The sequence below is a fragment of the Malurus melanocephalus genome, unplaced genomic scaffold (genome assembly GCF_030028575.1).
Source record: "Malurus melanocephalus ecotype Western Australia unplaced genomic scaffold, MMel_1.1 scaffold_14, whole genome shotgun sequence".
Classification (NCBI taxonomy): domain Eukaryota; kingdom Metazoa; phylum Chordata; class Aves; order Passeriformes; family Maluridae; genus Malurus; species Malurus melanocephalus.
The window spans coordinates 4,105,945-4,119,824 of NW_026623246.1; the positions used below are offsets into that span (position 1 = coordinate 4,105,945).

General features: G+C 41.9%; 1 protein-coding gene across 16 annotated transcripts in view; it reads left to right on the plus strand.

Moving 5' to 3' along the window:
* The window catches only part of KIAA1217 (KIAA1217 ortholog), a 332,780-nt gene that overhangs the window by 290,253 nt on the left and 28,647 nt on the right, over window positions 1–13,880 (plus strand). For 15 of the 16 annotated variants that reach the window (XM_057383857.1, XM_057383895.1, XM_057383937.1 and 12 more), the window contains 3 exons: window positions 2,232–2,336; window positions 2,749–2,804; window positions 10,049–10,197. In XM_057383857.1, coding sequence (XP_057239840.1) covers window positions 2,232–2,336; window positions 2,749–2,804; window positions 10,049–10,197 — 310 coding nt within the window. The remainder of the gene's footprint in view (window positions 1–2,231; window positions 2,337–2,748; window positions 2,805–10,048; window positions 10,198–13,880) is intronic. The other variant, XM_057383834.1, reaches the window with a different exon arrangement.

The window sequence follows — 13,880 nt, forward strand, 5'->3', positions numbered from 1 at the left end:
AGGGTGTTTTATTCAATGCCTAAAAGGCACCTCCTTTCAGATACCTGTTTTAGAAATGTTTGCTGCTAATGGCCATAGCAAGTCTGGGTGTTACAGTGAAACGATTACAGGAAAAATCCTGCCTTGTTTCTAACAGAGTAACTCCAGAGCACATGGAGATTCTTCACATTCTTAATGCTTTTACCATATGAAAAATAATGTGTACTGTGCAATTGATTCCAGTATTTCATTGTTTTTTTCATCATCTCCTATCTTGGAACCTCCCTCTCCCTCTTAACAACATACTTTCCTAGATTTCATGGCAAAGGACAAGATCAGCTCTGTGTTGCCATAATATCTTTTGAAGCAGAAAATTGTTTCCAGATTATCTAATGTGGGATGAAAAAAACCATCGTATTTATAGATTGGTAAAACAGATAGACTTCCAGTTGAGTTTAGTTCCAGGAAGATTTTATGATGATTATCTGGGAAAAAAAAATGTTTTCATTATTAAGTGTCAAAAATGTTGCATTAAAGTTTGTTTGAGTATATTTATCCCTGGGTTTTAGTACTTGTTTTTATTCCAAAGGTTACTGTATCCCACACCAATTTCTTATTTTAAAACTTGTAATAGTGGAAATTCCATAACGTATTCCTTGGTTTRAAATGAATTAAGTCTGATTCACTAGTCTTCTCATCACCCTTCAAAATWCCTTTCAACATGAAGACAGAAAAGTAAGATGCATGCACTGCATTAAATCGCAGTAAGAACATGTCTGCTGGCTGGGGACTGAGCACTCTCTTCTTCCCCTGCTTGTGTCGGTTAGCATCTCAGTACTTGTTTTGCTTCCCTGTTCTCTCGACCTCTGGGTGTCTCTGAGTCTCTCCTGACTATGGGATCTGGGTGCTATCCCAGGAAACCTCATTCATTCCCTGAATGTGAATGAAATCATGATCCTGGGTGATCCATCTGGCTGCAAGCAGGGCTGGTCACTTGCTTTGTGTCATGTCAGCTTGCTTTTGGCTGCTGTTGGTACCTACATTGAGTTTATTTGTCTCTGACTGATGGATGCTGTCACTTTGGTCACCAAACAGCAGCTGCAGCTGGGGTGGCTGGAGTTTGGCTGCTCCCATGTGCACAGGGTGGGTGATGAGTGGGCCCTGCAGCACGCTGAGTCTGTGTCTGAGGTTGTCTGTCACATTTTCTCTCATCAGTCAGTGCTGCCGGTCTTAACCACTTGCTTTTTGAGAAGTTTGGTTCCCAGACATCTTCCAAAACCACAGGCTGCTGCTAGAATTTCCTTCTGTGTGTCTCCCCAGACACTTGACTGCTGTAATAGTGGGATATCTTTTCAGAAGGTCCCATGCTGGTGTCTGTCTGTGTTGTGGTGTGTCACTGACATCCTGGTGCGTTTAAGTAGGGACCTCTGTGAGCAAAAGGTTTGGAGGAAGTCCCCTGGTACCTGACTAATATATGCATTTATGCAAACAGATAAACACACAAATATGAGCCTTCATATCCAAAAAAGACTCAYTGTTCTTGTTTAGTGACCTTTGGTTCCTGTGGAAAACTTTGGATATACTTATTGTAGTTCTTCATTTCTTTTCTTCTGCTTTTTTGGGAATTTCTCGGGATATGTGCATGAAAGAAAATCWGTTTTATTAAAATGTTGCTGTACAGTCTTTGTTTGGTGTCCTGTGCCTCTCTGTCATATTTCTGTCCTTTTCAAAGCAGACAGTTGTGATGTCAGGTGCAAAGGATTTGGACTGGAAGGTAGTCAGCTTGGGCAGATTAAATGTTTCCCAGACAAAAATCCTGGGTTTGGGRGAAGTAAAAATAGTAACAAGTGGAAGCGTAAAATCTTTGATCCTGAAACCTTAAGTACAGGCAAAATGATTGGCCCAGTGTAGGCAAAAGAGGAAATGCATGTAATGCTGAAAAATATTTTTTCGCWAGTTCCAAGAGGCATTAACAAATTGATTTAGGCGCCTGTCTTGTGAGATCATTAGAAGTTTATTATTTGATTGTTTGTTTTGTTCTTTTTAACTAAGCAGATTTTTTTTTTAATTGTGTGTTACCATGCAAAAGCTGTCCAAAGCAAGATGTGATAAGCTGCTGCAACAAGGTGTATCCAAGAGCCTTTGCACCAACTCTGTAGTGTCTTTCCAATCCTGTGGTAATCGTTCACCTAGAAAAACAAGTCTGAAAGCAAATATATCTGGCTTTAACAAACGGTTCTCTTGTCTTACAGAGAGAGGATACAAGCCATGGAGAAACAGATTGCCAGTTTAACTGGTCTTGTTCAGTCTGCGCTTTTTAAAGGGCCAAATACAAGTAATAGCAAAGATGCTTCTAGGTAAAAACAGAATTCATCTGTAATGATTTTAATAATCAATCAGCAAAAATATACTTGAATGTAATAGTAAAAAAATCCTGATTGCTCAATCATTTTTAAATTGCTTTATCATCTCCATGAGAATGCTAGGCAGAGAGGAAGAATATGSCAAATGATAGATGGAGATTAACTGCATTACTCTTTGTGATAAAAAGAATTATTGTAGCTGCATCTCTGTGCTTTCTACTGCATATAYTCCATTCCTTGCTTAACTTGTACTAAAAGGTGATATAAAGAAAACCAAACTGACAAATTACCGGTGATTTAAATTAAAAGTATATATATTAGACATGCCTATTTAATTAGTTGAATGTAAACTTCAGTACAGTTTTAATAGTTTGTAAACTAAAATTACTTTTTTTTTTATTACTAGTGAGAAGATGATGTTGAAAATKGTGTCCAGCAAGGGACTCAGCGTTGACACTGCAGGTAAGATAATTCACTTTTAATTTACAACTTATTCAGATATATGAATAGCTCTAACATTACAAACACCCCAGCTTAAGGAAATGTCAAATTTATTCAAATTTCCAAAGCTGTACTGTCAGAACTGAAGTTCAGCTGCAAGATATGGGTGTCGATCACATCCTTAGGAGAGGAATTTCTGACAGGTTGAGATGGTATTTGGAATGAGTTTCACACCTGTGCTGAGTGGTTTAAAAGAGATGCAGAGCCTCTGCATCTGGTGAATTTTCCAGTGACTCATCCCATCTATAGGGGGTGTGTATATATATATATATATATATATTTATATTTATATATATATATATGTGTTGTTAACCCTAGATGTGTCCAGATACCTGTGGAAGACTAAACATTTCATTTCTTTTCTTGTCACCTGACCTTTTCTCTAAGGCCCATCTGTCAGYAGGATACTATGGATGTAGTGACACTAAGAAATCAAGACAGGCTTTCCCCAATTATGCCACATTGATCTGTTGCTAATTATTAGCSTGAGCCTAAAYTGTTCTGCACAAGCACCAATCATGAAGGGATAAAGAGCCGGTCTTGTGTTAGCATCCCACTTGGAGAGCTGTTAAATGTGCAATAGACTGAGTTAAAGTTGTGGAAGGAGATCTCGAGGTGGTTGAAGCTCTTTGTGTATGGCTGCTGCTGGAGATTCCGCAGGATATTGGTGCACTTATCAGCCTCACCTTCCTCCTTTGTCATGCACTGAATGCAAATAAAGGCAGTTCCCTCCTTCCTGGCAGCGCTGTTCCCTCAGGGAGGTCTGTGCTCCGGCAGGTAGCAAACCACACAGGTTTATTAGCAAACCTATCATGCTCCTAACCAGCCTTTCTGCTGGGAGCTGTTAGCTCACGTTCAGGATTCCTGTTTGTCTGGAATTGCAGTGTGTCGTCCTAATCGACAGAAACCAAACTAGACCTGGAAACTATCAACCACATGGAACAGAGAAAGAACTAAAGTCCTGGTACTGAAGCTTTGCTCCCAAGCCACTCTCTGGTGCTGTTCCAACTCTTCCCTTCCTGCTGGCCTCTGGAAGGGGAGAGAGATACTTAAAGCTTTGAAGAAATAAGTTGTAATTTTTCAGTTTCAGACAATATGCTGAAAATTCTGTCATTATTCAAAACAGCTGCAAAATGGTCTTAAGATTTTTCCCTATTGCACTGTCATTACAGACTGAGAATTTATGGCATTTCCCACTTGCACAGGCCTCACCTCATATGAAGCACTTAWGAAACGCTCATAGCCAGCACGTACATCGCCTTGTGCTCCTCTTTGTAGTGCATTGCAAACGGAGACCTCTCTGCTTTCCCTCTGATGGTACCAGCTCAGACAAGGGGGGCACTGAGCTGGAGAACCTCATCTAAGTGGGCTCTGCTTTGAGTGGGAGTTTGGACCTCCAGAGGTCCCTTTAAACCTAAATTATTCAGTGATTTGTGTGTGCATGTGTAAATGTGCTCTCATTTAACTAAGAAATGAAATAATATTTATTGGGGAAACAGCCTTACATAAAGGAAAGTGGGGATTCCCTGGGAAGTGATGCCCAGCCCGACAGAACAGCGTGGTTCATCTGACCAGTGGGCATTGCCTGACACTGTTGTTCCCAAATACTCCTTGCTCACTACCTCATCATATGACTGGACATGTCCCTGWAATGACAGCATTACATCTATCAGCTGCATGAGCAAGCATGGTGGGGGAGATGAAGGGTGGGGAGTGTCATTTACTGTCAAAGGCCACATTATCCATTGCTTACTGACACTGTCACATGGCCATGTGCATATCCAGCATTTGAGTAAGGATTCCTGCATTCAGCTTGTGCTATAGATGCCTTTCTCATCACTTGGGAGAAGGACATAGGACAGTGGGAGAAGCTGTGCAGGCAGCAGTCTGCAAGGATCCCTATCAGTGCTGCAAAGTTGTATCTCCAGCACCTGCATCCCCTTATCCTGTCCTTCCAACATCACTCAGCCACAAAATTAAATTGYAGCAGGTAAGGAAAACAAGGTGCGATGACCCCAATATACTGCAGCAYACAGTAGTATACCACAGCTGTTATTGAAGACTGCTGTATGAAAGAACAGTTTTGTATAATGGAGTATTTTGCTTTTGCACCTGAAATTGCTCAGGACATGGTCCAGTAAGTCAATGCAGTTCAGCTTACTTGAAAATTAGGCAATCTGCCAGAATATGCTACAGAATRTTTCTCCTTCTTGTAAATATGCTTGGGTTTAACCATGCTAGCAGCAACTAGAAACACTTCTGCTGGCCGCTGTTTTGCTCTTCAGTTCACCCCAATCTTTATTAAGTATATCCATTTAGGCAGTCGACTCTCTTACTTTACAATTCCACTTGACAACTGTGCACTGAGATACCAGTTTTAGCAATTTCAAGGACTATTTGAAAGACAAAGTGGTATAAAATGTTGATTGAGCAGTCCTTTCTAGAGCCCTGATAAGCAAAACTGTGAATTGCTTCCCATTCTGAAAAATAAAACATCTGTGCAAAATAATATTGCCTCATCGATGTTGAACCAACATTGAATTTTATAGTATGTGTTCCAGTCATAGGAGACTTTCATGCAAAAAATAGAGAACTACCTCTTTTGGGATGGGAAAGAAACAAAATTGCTAACTCCACATAGCTAGATTATGAATACTCAGTTAGGTATGTAATATGAACCAAATTGTTATATTTMACATGCTTTGGCTTTGCCAGTCTGTGGAAGCCAGTGGCATCTTTAGCCCTGAATATTAAAGATCCTACACAAACTCAGCTTTTTCACCGAGGAAAATGAGTTTGTAATGGCAATGTTTGTCTGCATTTCTGATCTTTTATTGCTTTAGGCTCAATTCTTTCATGGGGCATGGGTTCAAAGAGCAGCAACCCTCCACAGACTGGTTATGTCTCTTCTACTAATGTARGGAGAAATCCCATGACAGAATCCTTATAAAGATCTTCAGTTCCTGAAATGTGAATGGCATCAAGGAACTCCTCACTTAGAAACAACATGTGATTCTGAAACCAAACCATGCTAGTAAGAGTCACTATGAAATTGCTAACAAATATCCTGAGAAATACTCACGTAGTCTCTTTTTTGTCATGTTTTTGTTCATCAGTGAAGATTGATGGATAGACTAAATCCTGGATTCATTTATTAAACTGAGATCAGTTGGTTTGTGGATTACCCAAAAAAGCAGTAGCTTTTTACTGGTTGTTGCCTTGTTGGAAAAGGAAGACATTTCAGTATTCCCTGAGGAGGGGATCAGAGAATACAACTTTCTGCACCAACATCACCAACACAAAACAAGAGGAAGATGGCAGCAGGGAGAAGTATTACAAACATAGGGCTCAGATTTGGTTCTTCACTCTTGGGAACTGTCTTGTCATCTGGGCATGGCTGTGTGCCTTTCTCACATGCRTGACTCCTGCTATGATGCTGTGAATTAAATCACTGTCCATATCTACTTGCTTACCTCAGGTTCAAAGACAGATTATGCTAATCTTAGAACTCTGTCAGCATTTGCAGGTGAAATACGATCCTGAATTCATTCTGGATAAATGAAGTGAACTTGCTCATTAATATAATACTTTGTTCTTTTAAGGGTGACTTAGTGCCATCTCGTAACTGTCACATCTCCCCAAATAATGCTTGAAAATATAGTGGCTCTTTAATAAGATTAGTAATTTGTGAAGAAACATTGCTGAGAGTCTTCTGATGGCCTTTTGTCCTAACCTGTTTCACAATAAAATCTTAACRTTTTAGAAAGAAACATAAAACGTGGAAAACAGAAGGAACTCAATGTCTTTGCAACCATAGCAAAGGTCAAGTGTCATAGGGAGTAGAAGTTGTGTTCCTCACCCCCTGAGCACACACAGAAACCTTTCATCTTTCTGCATGCCAGTTCTCTTTGTACTCTAAAATGGCAGCTTAGTTCATTAGCCTTTGTAAAAAAGTTAACTTTTTTTATTTGTCCAGAGTATTAGGAAATTATGGTGGAAGGTTGAATTTCCCTTACCTAGCTCAAGAAAGGGTTTATTTAAAAACCCAGGAGCCAATGCTATTTCTTCCCCTTCAATCCATCTGGCCTCACATCTAATCGCAGAGCTACAGCCTGGGATTATTTCCAAAAGTGATCTACACTCCCTAGATGAAGCAGCACTGCATTCAGCTGCCCTTTTATTCTTTCTTGATGAAAATATGTATATCTGAGAAATCAGCTGCTGATCCTTATTTCTCACTCAGTGCCTTCTCGTGTTTCCCAGCCCCTGGAGTCAGAAATCCCAGTGTGTGTTTCACGGGCTCTGAGCAGACCCTGCAGCAGGGACAYTGTGGCAGCCAGGAGCACCTGATGGCGAGTAGAGGTGGCTGAGGCAGCAGCGGAGGAGGAGAGCTGCTTTGTAGGGAGTTGGAGACATTTATTGCTTACAGAAGCAGATCACAGTCCGTCCACACTAAAGGGAAAGCAGGCACCCCTTCCTGAGAAAATATGTGAATTGACTGGGGTCCAGCCTGGGGGAGGGACTGGCGGGGTCTGATTCATGCCTTGGCTGCATCATCACAGGTCGGGGGCTGAGGTTTTGGAGCTTTTGCTTGAGGCAAAGAACAGCAGAAAGGTAGGTGTGCTTTCAAAAATAGTCCAGATTTGTGGCTAGGGATCAGAACTCTTGGAGGCTTATCCACATTTTTCAGACTCTCTGGTGGTTTCTGTCTGTAAGGTTTATGAACTAAATACCACTTTCTTAAAAAAAAAAAAAAAGGCATAAAAATGTGTGTGGGAGGGAAATAGATGCTTGACTGTAGGAGAAACTGCAGTGTACATGTGGACAGATAAGTGTTARCATATATTAGACTGAAGCATGGATTGGGTACATAGTGGCAGTGAACAAGGACTGTTTATTTCTTGAGTGTTGCTTTCTGTTAAGGAGCTCTTTGAAAGTCAAGAGAGCATTGAATCTTCTTGGAGTACAGCAAAAAAGTGCAGCAGCCTGCTCAGCAGTGTAGTGAAGAGTGCTCTTGTTGAAGCACCAAGATCGAGCTGGAGCACGTTTAGGGAAGGTGTAGCATTACAACAGCCTGCACCAAGCTACAGCAGCTTTTTGTCTGAGCATGTCTCCAGGAGCCCATGGCATGGCACACTGTGSGTAGCATGGATGCAGCCAGAGGGGCCTGTGCTGTCACTGAGCAGGATTGCAAATGGAGGTAAAGTAAYCAACACGGTTCTTAAGAACCCTTTTTTCAATACAAACAGTCTGGTGTGATTCTCATCCTCTAAGAATGCTTCCCCCAGATGAGTTTTGCAAAGGGTATATATGAGGTATCCACACCTGTGGGAAAAGGAATAACAAWCTGTGTTGTTGTGCTGAGCTGTACTCACTCAGGCACATTTTGAGGAATGGTTGGAAAGACTGCTAGGGATGAGAGCATGGGGAGAGAACTTCCCACTCTTGGATTCCTACTCACTCCAGTCAGAAGTGTCATGCACTTTAGTGCACTGGAAATTTGCCTCCACAACACTGKTTTTTGTTTGATTTCATTGAACTTGATAGAACGCGTGCTTGTGGGAACAAATGGTGGTCAAAATCCCTGTGCAGGTCCATTGATGAGCTGTTTTCTGTTTCTTCAGATTGCTTTTTTTAATCATAGAGAAGGAAGAAATTGAARTAGGAAATGACCTAATCATAGAATAGAATCATGGAATTATTTAGGTTGGAAAAGACCTTCCAGATCATCCAGTCCAACCATGAACCTAACACTGCCAAGTCCACCACCCAGCCAGGTCCCTAAGCATCTAAACATCTTTTAAATACCTTCAGGGATGGTGACTCAACCACCTCCCCGGGCAGCCTCTTCCARTGCTTGCTGACCGTTTTGGTGAAGAAAWTTTTCCTAATATTAAATCTCCCCGGGTGTAACTTTAGGCTGTTTCCTTTTGTCCTGTCATTTGTTTCTTGGGAGAAGAGACCAACTCCCACCTGCCCCCTTTCAGGCAGCTRTAGAGATTGATATGGATCTTGAGCATCCTTTTCTCCAGGCTGAACACCCCCAGCTCCCTCAGCTGCTCCTCATCCTCTGGACACTCTCCAGCACCTCARTGGCCTTCTTGTACTGGGGGGCTGTTAATGCAACAGTTCAGGGAGCAGCAGCCATCTGAGCCATTTGAGATCAAGGAATAAGGTGGATTTGGCAGTGTGATGAGAAGAGTTTGCATGACTGCATAGTGTTGAACTTAAAAATGAAGTTTGTCGTACTGACAGTGTCATTTTGTCTCCAGGCAGTGGTGGTGGGGTCAACGGACACATTAGAAAAAAAATTTGAAGAATATGGGTGTGTAAGTGCAAATTGTGAGAAGGAGCTGACATTTCTATTAGCTGATGAGCTGGAATTTGCTTGTTCTCTCTAAATAGAGCTTCTTCCCAGGTACTCAAGACTGAAAAGAACAAGCCTGGCATTGTTGCTGTCTAGAGGAGCAGCATTCTCTGACAAAGAAAGCTTTGTGAGGACAATGATCATTATTTTCAGAGTGTGGCTCGGCTCATTTCCTTGTGTTATGCTGTATTCCTTTCTGACAGACTACAAGGAGTGGATGGGTGCAACGTGGCTGGAGAGCCTCTGCCACACCATTATTTCATTTCTCTGGTTTTATGTGATTGTTGCTGGAGATACCTGCTAGAAATAATGCAATTGTCCATTAAGCAGTGAAAAAAGATTCTCTGTAGAAACCTTTTCCCCTTATTTGGCAGCTTGACTGAATCCCTTTCCTGTGATAATAATCAACAGATAGGCAGTTAAGTCCTATGGATAAATCTGATTCAGCTTGGTCTCAGATGTCCTCCTCCTGGGAGGACAGTCCTGAAGTTACTTTCAGAACCAATTTGATTTGCTGCTGTTTTGTGTAATCTAGAGTTATAATTTATTATCCCATCTCCGCTACATGCAGTAGAAAGCAGTGCTCTGCTAGAACTGGGCTAATGCAGTGCTCTGTTRGAGCTGAGGTTCCAGCACAGATACACTGACACTGTGCAGGCTTCCCTCAGAATATATTGGCAGAGGAGGTGCCAGTGTCCTGTCAGTGCTGAGCTTTGGCATCCGTCGCGTTCTTTCCTTGTCCATCTGTGTGAAGTACGCGTGCAGTCAGCGGGCAGAGGAAGGATCGTGTTTGCACCTTCTCTGTTGTGAGCTCATCCCGTGCTTCTCCCTACTGCAGGTGCTGCCGGCGTATCTGGGGGGAAGAATGTGGAGGCAGCTGTCAGCCAGCACCCTGCTGGAGCCCCAGCCATGCAGGTCAGCCTGCACGGAATGAAGCGCAACGTGTCCGATCTGCGGCTGCAGCTGCATCAGATGAAGCAGCTACAGGTATGAGTGTCTGCRTAATGCTGGGGGAAAAGGTGGGCTGGCAGCAAATGCCTTTTTCTTCCCTCCCTCTCTYTCATTTTCTCTCTTTMAGCTTTTGTACAAAWGAGTCTCAGTGGCAGAGTTTATCAAAGGGCAGACCCGAGCACTACAGACACAAAAGCAAAGTCCTTGAGGTGTGAGAATTAGCTCAGTTAAACWACTGCTGCTCAGATATTGAGAAAAAAATTAATTTCTACCTTTGTTGGATGACTCTAGACATGAAAGCACTATGTAAATTACAATAATACCAAGTCTGTGATTACAGTTTGGACCCTGCTACGCTATGTGCTGTACAAACATGTCAGAAGAACCATGTTCCTGCTTCATACTGTTTACAGTTGAGACAGATTTTAAGTCCCTGAATAAACAACTTTGATGTCAGGAAACCCAAATGTAGCTGAGGARCAGTAGATATGCATTAAGCCAGAGTTTGAGTCCTGTATTTACAGAATCCAGAAAAACAGCCAACTTGAACAGTAAGAAAAAGGTTATTTCAAATGTTGCTGCAAAGGTTTGTTGTGCCATACTTAGATTCACATTTTAGCAGCACCTCAAAACCTGCAAGAAACAATAAAACCAATAAAGAGTTAAAAACAATAGTATGTTGGCACATACAGTCATGCTACAAATATAAATATATGCTGYTCATCTGAGACACTGTTTAAATAAGCATTAAATGCAGCTGTACAGATCTTCAGCCCTTCACTTAATTGGAAACTGAAGAGCGCTGTGTATTGTCTCGGAAAATAGAAAAGAAGGCAAAGCACTTTCTTGTAAGCAAAAGTGGACAGCAGGGAAAGCTTCAATACCCTGCCAGTCCTGCTTGCCCAGAAAGTGATAYCACATGTTTGGGATCGTGGGGCTGCACCTACTGCTTTTATAACCAGGGTGATTTTGAATTGTACAATGTCATTTACATTTGATTTGCTGATTAATTGTAGAACAAAATAATGATAATATGAATCAGAATTCAGAACACGTTTTAACCTTCTCCTTTTCTAAGGAAATTGAATTATGAATAAGTCACAGGGCAAGGGAGCAGAAGGGTGAGGTAAACATCAGGGCACGGAAATGTGGCCAGCTGAAGGTGCTGTGACAACATCCTGTGCTCAGTTTGCTGGGAGTGAAGAGATGGCAGAAAGTGTTTSGAAAGAGTTGGGTCAGCCAGATGACTTCTGCCTGTGATACAACTCCCATGTACTTACACTTTGTGTTTAGGATGAGTGTGTTCTGATAGCAAATGTCCCTTTCAAAAGCTCTTCTCAGCAGTGCTGCCTACGTGCCAGCCATCCTGTTCCCCATCCAATTCCAAGACACTGGCGTGGGCGCCCTGCCCTGGCACATTCTGTATAAGTGCATATTCTTTCTCATTTGTGCCGCAAACCTCCACAGCCTCTCTGTCCTTGTCCCCACCATGTGCCAAATGCAGCTCTTGGCAAATGCCTGCGGTCTGGCCACCAGCTGTGCTCGGCATGTGGCCTCCTAAAGCGGGATGGGGCTGCGATGCTGCTGCGAGGCAGGGAGTGTGTAAAGTCCCCACCAAGGAGGTGGCATTTCCCCAGCTGTGCTCATCTCCATGGCATTGCCCTGGACAGAAGCCTTGCTTTTGATCAGACATAACATWGTGGCACACAAGAGTGAAGAAATTTCTACCATCTGCACAAATCAATGCTGCCAAGGAAGTCTTGAGAAGGGAGAAAGGACATATCCCGAGTGTGCTCATTAACGCTGGCTGGCTTCCCTTAATTCAGAAATTATAGCGAACTTGGTGCGTTGAGCTAGTAGGAAGTTGAGAAATGTTGATAGTAAGTTGGAAGAACCTGTAGCTCGAGGGAAACTTTGGTATGTTACACATAAATTCCATTCATAAGAGTTTCTGTCATGGCATTCCTGAATTATTTTGAAAAAGAGCTCACAGTTTGTAGGGCAGCAAGGGAAACAGGCAGTGTTTCATAATGGAGAGTGTTGAAATATCACATTTTTCATTAAGTATTTTGTCCTATTTTTTTTTTCAAAAATAATTACAAGTAAAAGAGAAAAAKTATTTTTCTGGTTTCCCAGATTGTTTTCATTTGTGCCTGACAGTGCTTCATATTGTTCAGTTTCACTGTTTCTCCTGGGCTGGYAGTCAGTTCATTCCTGTTTGTGTGACTTTTTTAGACAGTGACAGACTGGAAGAAACTCTTCAAAAAAATGAAAAAGATGATTGCACAGGCTCAAAATTTGTCAGGATAACTAAGAAACAGAAACAGGACACAAAACTATGTTTAATAATGTCTATTGTTTAATTTTTAATTAATGTTACCACTTTAAATTCATACTAATTTTCTTAACAGAATCAGAGAACTGCATGATAGAAAAGAACCATTCATTTATATATCTTTTGTTTGTGCTAGCAAAATCTTCTTTTTAACCCAAATCCAGCAGCAGTGGATCCAGATGTATTGATTCACACACCAGATAAACACATGTTACAAGATGCCACCAAAGAGTTAAGGGTCAGTGTGTGGTTGGATTTTGARCAGAGATTCTTAGCATACAGACATTTTCCTCGTGGCTGTTGCTAGAGGCTGTTTACGCTTCTTGCTACTACACCAGCATGTTCTAAGTGCTCTGACTTTCAGAGACATTCAAGACTGGCTTCATGGTGCTGTGGAGTTTTCTTCATTGCCACAGATAGGCTGTAACCCAGCCTTTGTCCTGGATGGATTTGTTACTGGTAAGAATGGAGCCCGTGATGAGTTTAGTGGGGTTGTTCATCCTGTGAGCTCTTAGCAGGTTTGAACCAAGCCTTAGAGYACATGTGCATGGTACATATCATTAGCTTATATGCACATTGGAATTTTTTTTGTCTGCTCCTTCTTTTCTTGAATTGAACTCATTTTGAAGGAGCACAGTTAGATATGATGAACGTTCACCATTAGGAATGTGTATGCATCCATGCCTTTCCTTCACTCGGTGCACTGTATGCAGGGAAATGAGTGCTACAGAAAGGACAGAAAATGTAATAACAACATTGTCATAAATGGCATATGATTCTCAGTCTCACAAGTGTAACTTTGAGTTAGAAATTCAGATAACTTGAGCTGCATTAAAGAACCCTAATCAATGTATAATCAGTGTAAGCCCCAGGAACTAGGTATTTAGCTTCTACAGAGGTCCTGAGCTGCAGTCAGCCAGTTCCTCTTGGTGGCTGTGTGCTGTGATGGGGAGGTGTGTGGCCTAGAAGCCTCTCCCAGAAGGGCCTGGGAGGCTCCCACTGGACAGGTCATGCTTGTCTCCTAATGAGGAGCAGGCTTATGAAGTAATCCTTGGGTTTGTAGTTACCTGTCTCACAGATAATTGGTTCAAAGTGAATTGAACCAGTTTTCAGATTTTCTTGAAGTGGGTGTGAGAGGCCGTGCTTGTGTGAAGGCAGYGATGAATAATGGCTAGAGCACTAGGTGAAGAAGAGGGACATGRAAGGTATCTGGAGAGATTAATGAGGCTAGAAGTGAGAGTCAGGGGTAAAGAATGCATGAGAGTATGCTAGAATTCTAAAAAAGCATGTTAAATTTCTTTCTGTTTGATTGCTGCTTGCAGTTATAAGTTAACTCTAATTAGCAAGAAACTGTCATTTGGTGGTGGCAGGAAACCTGGCATTG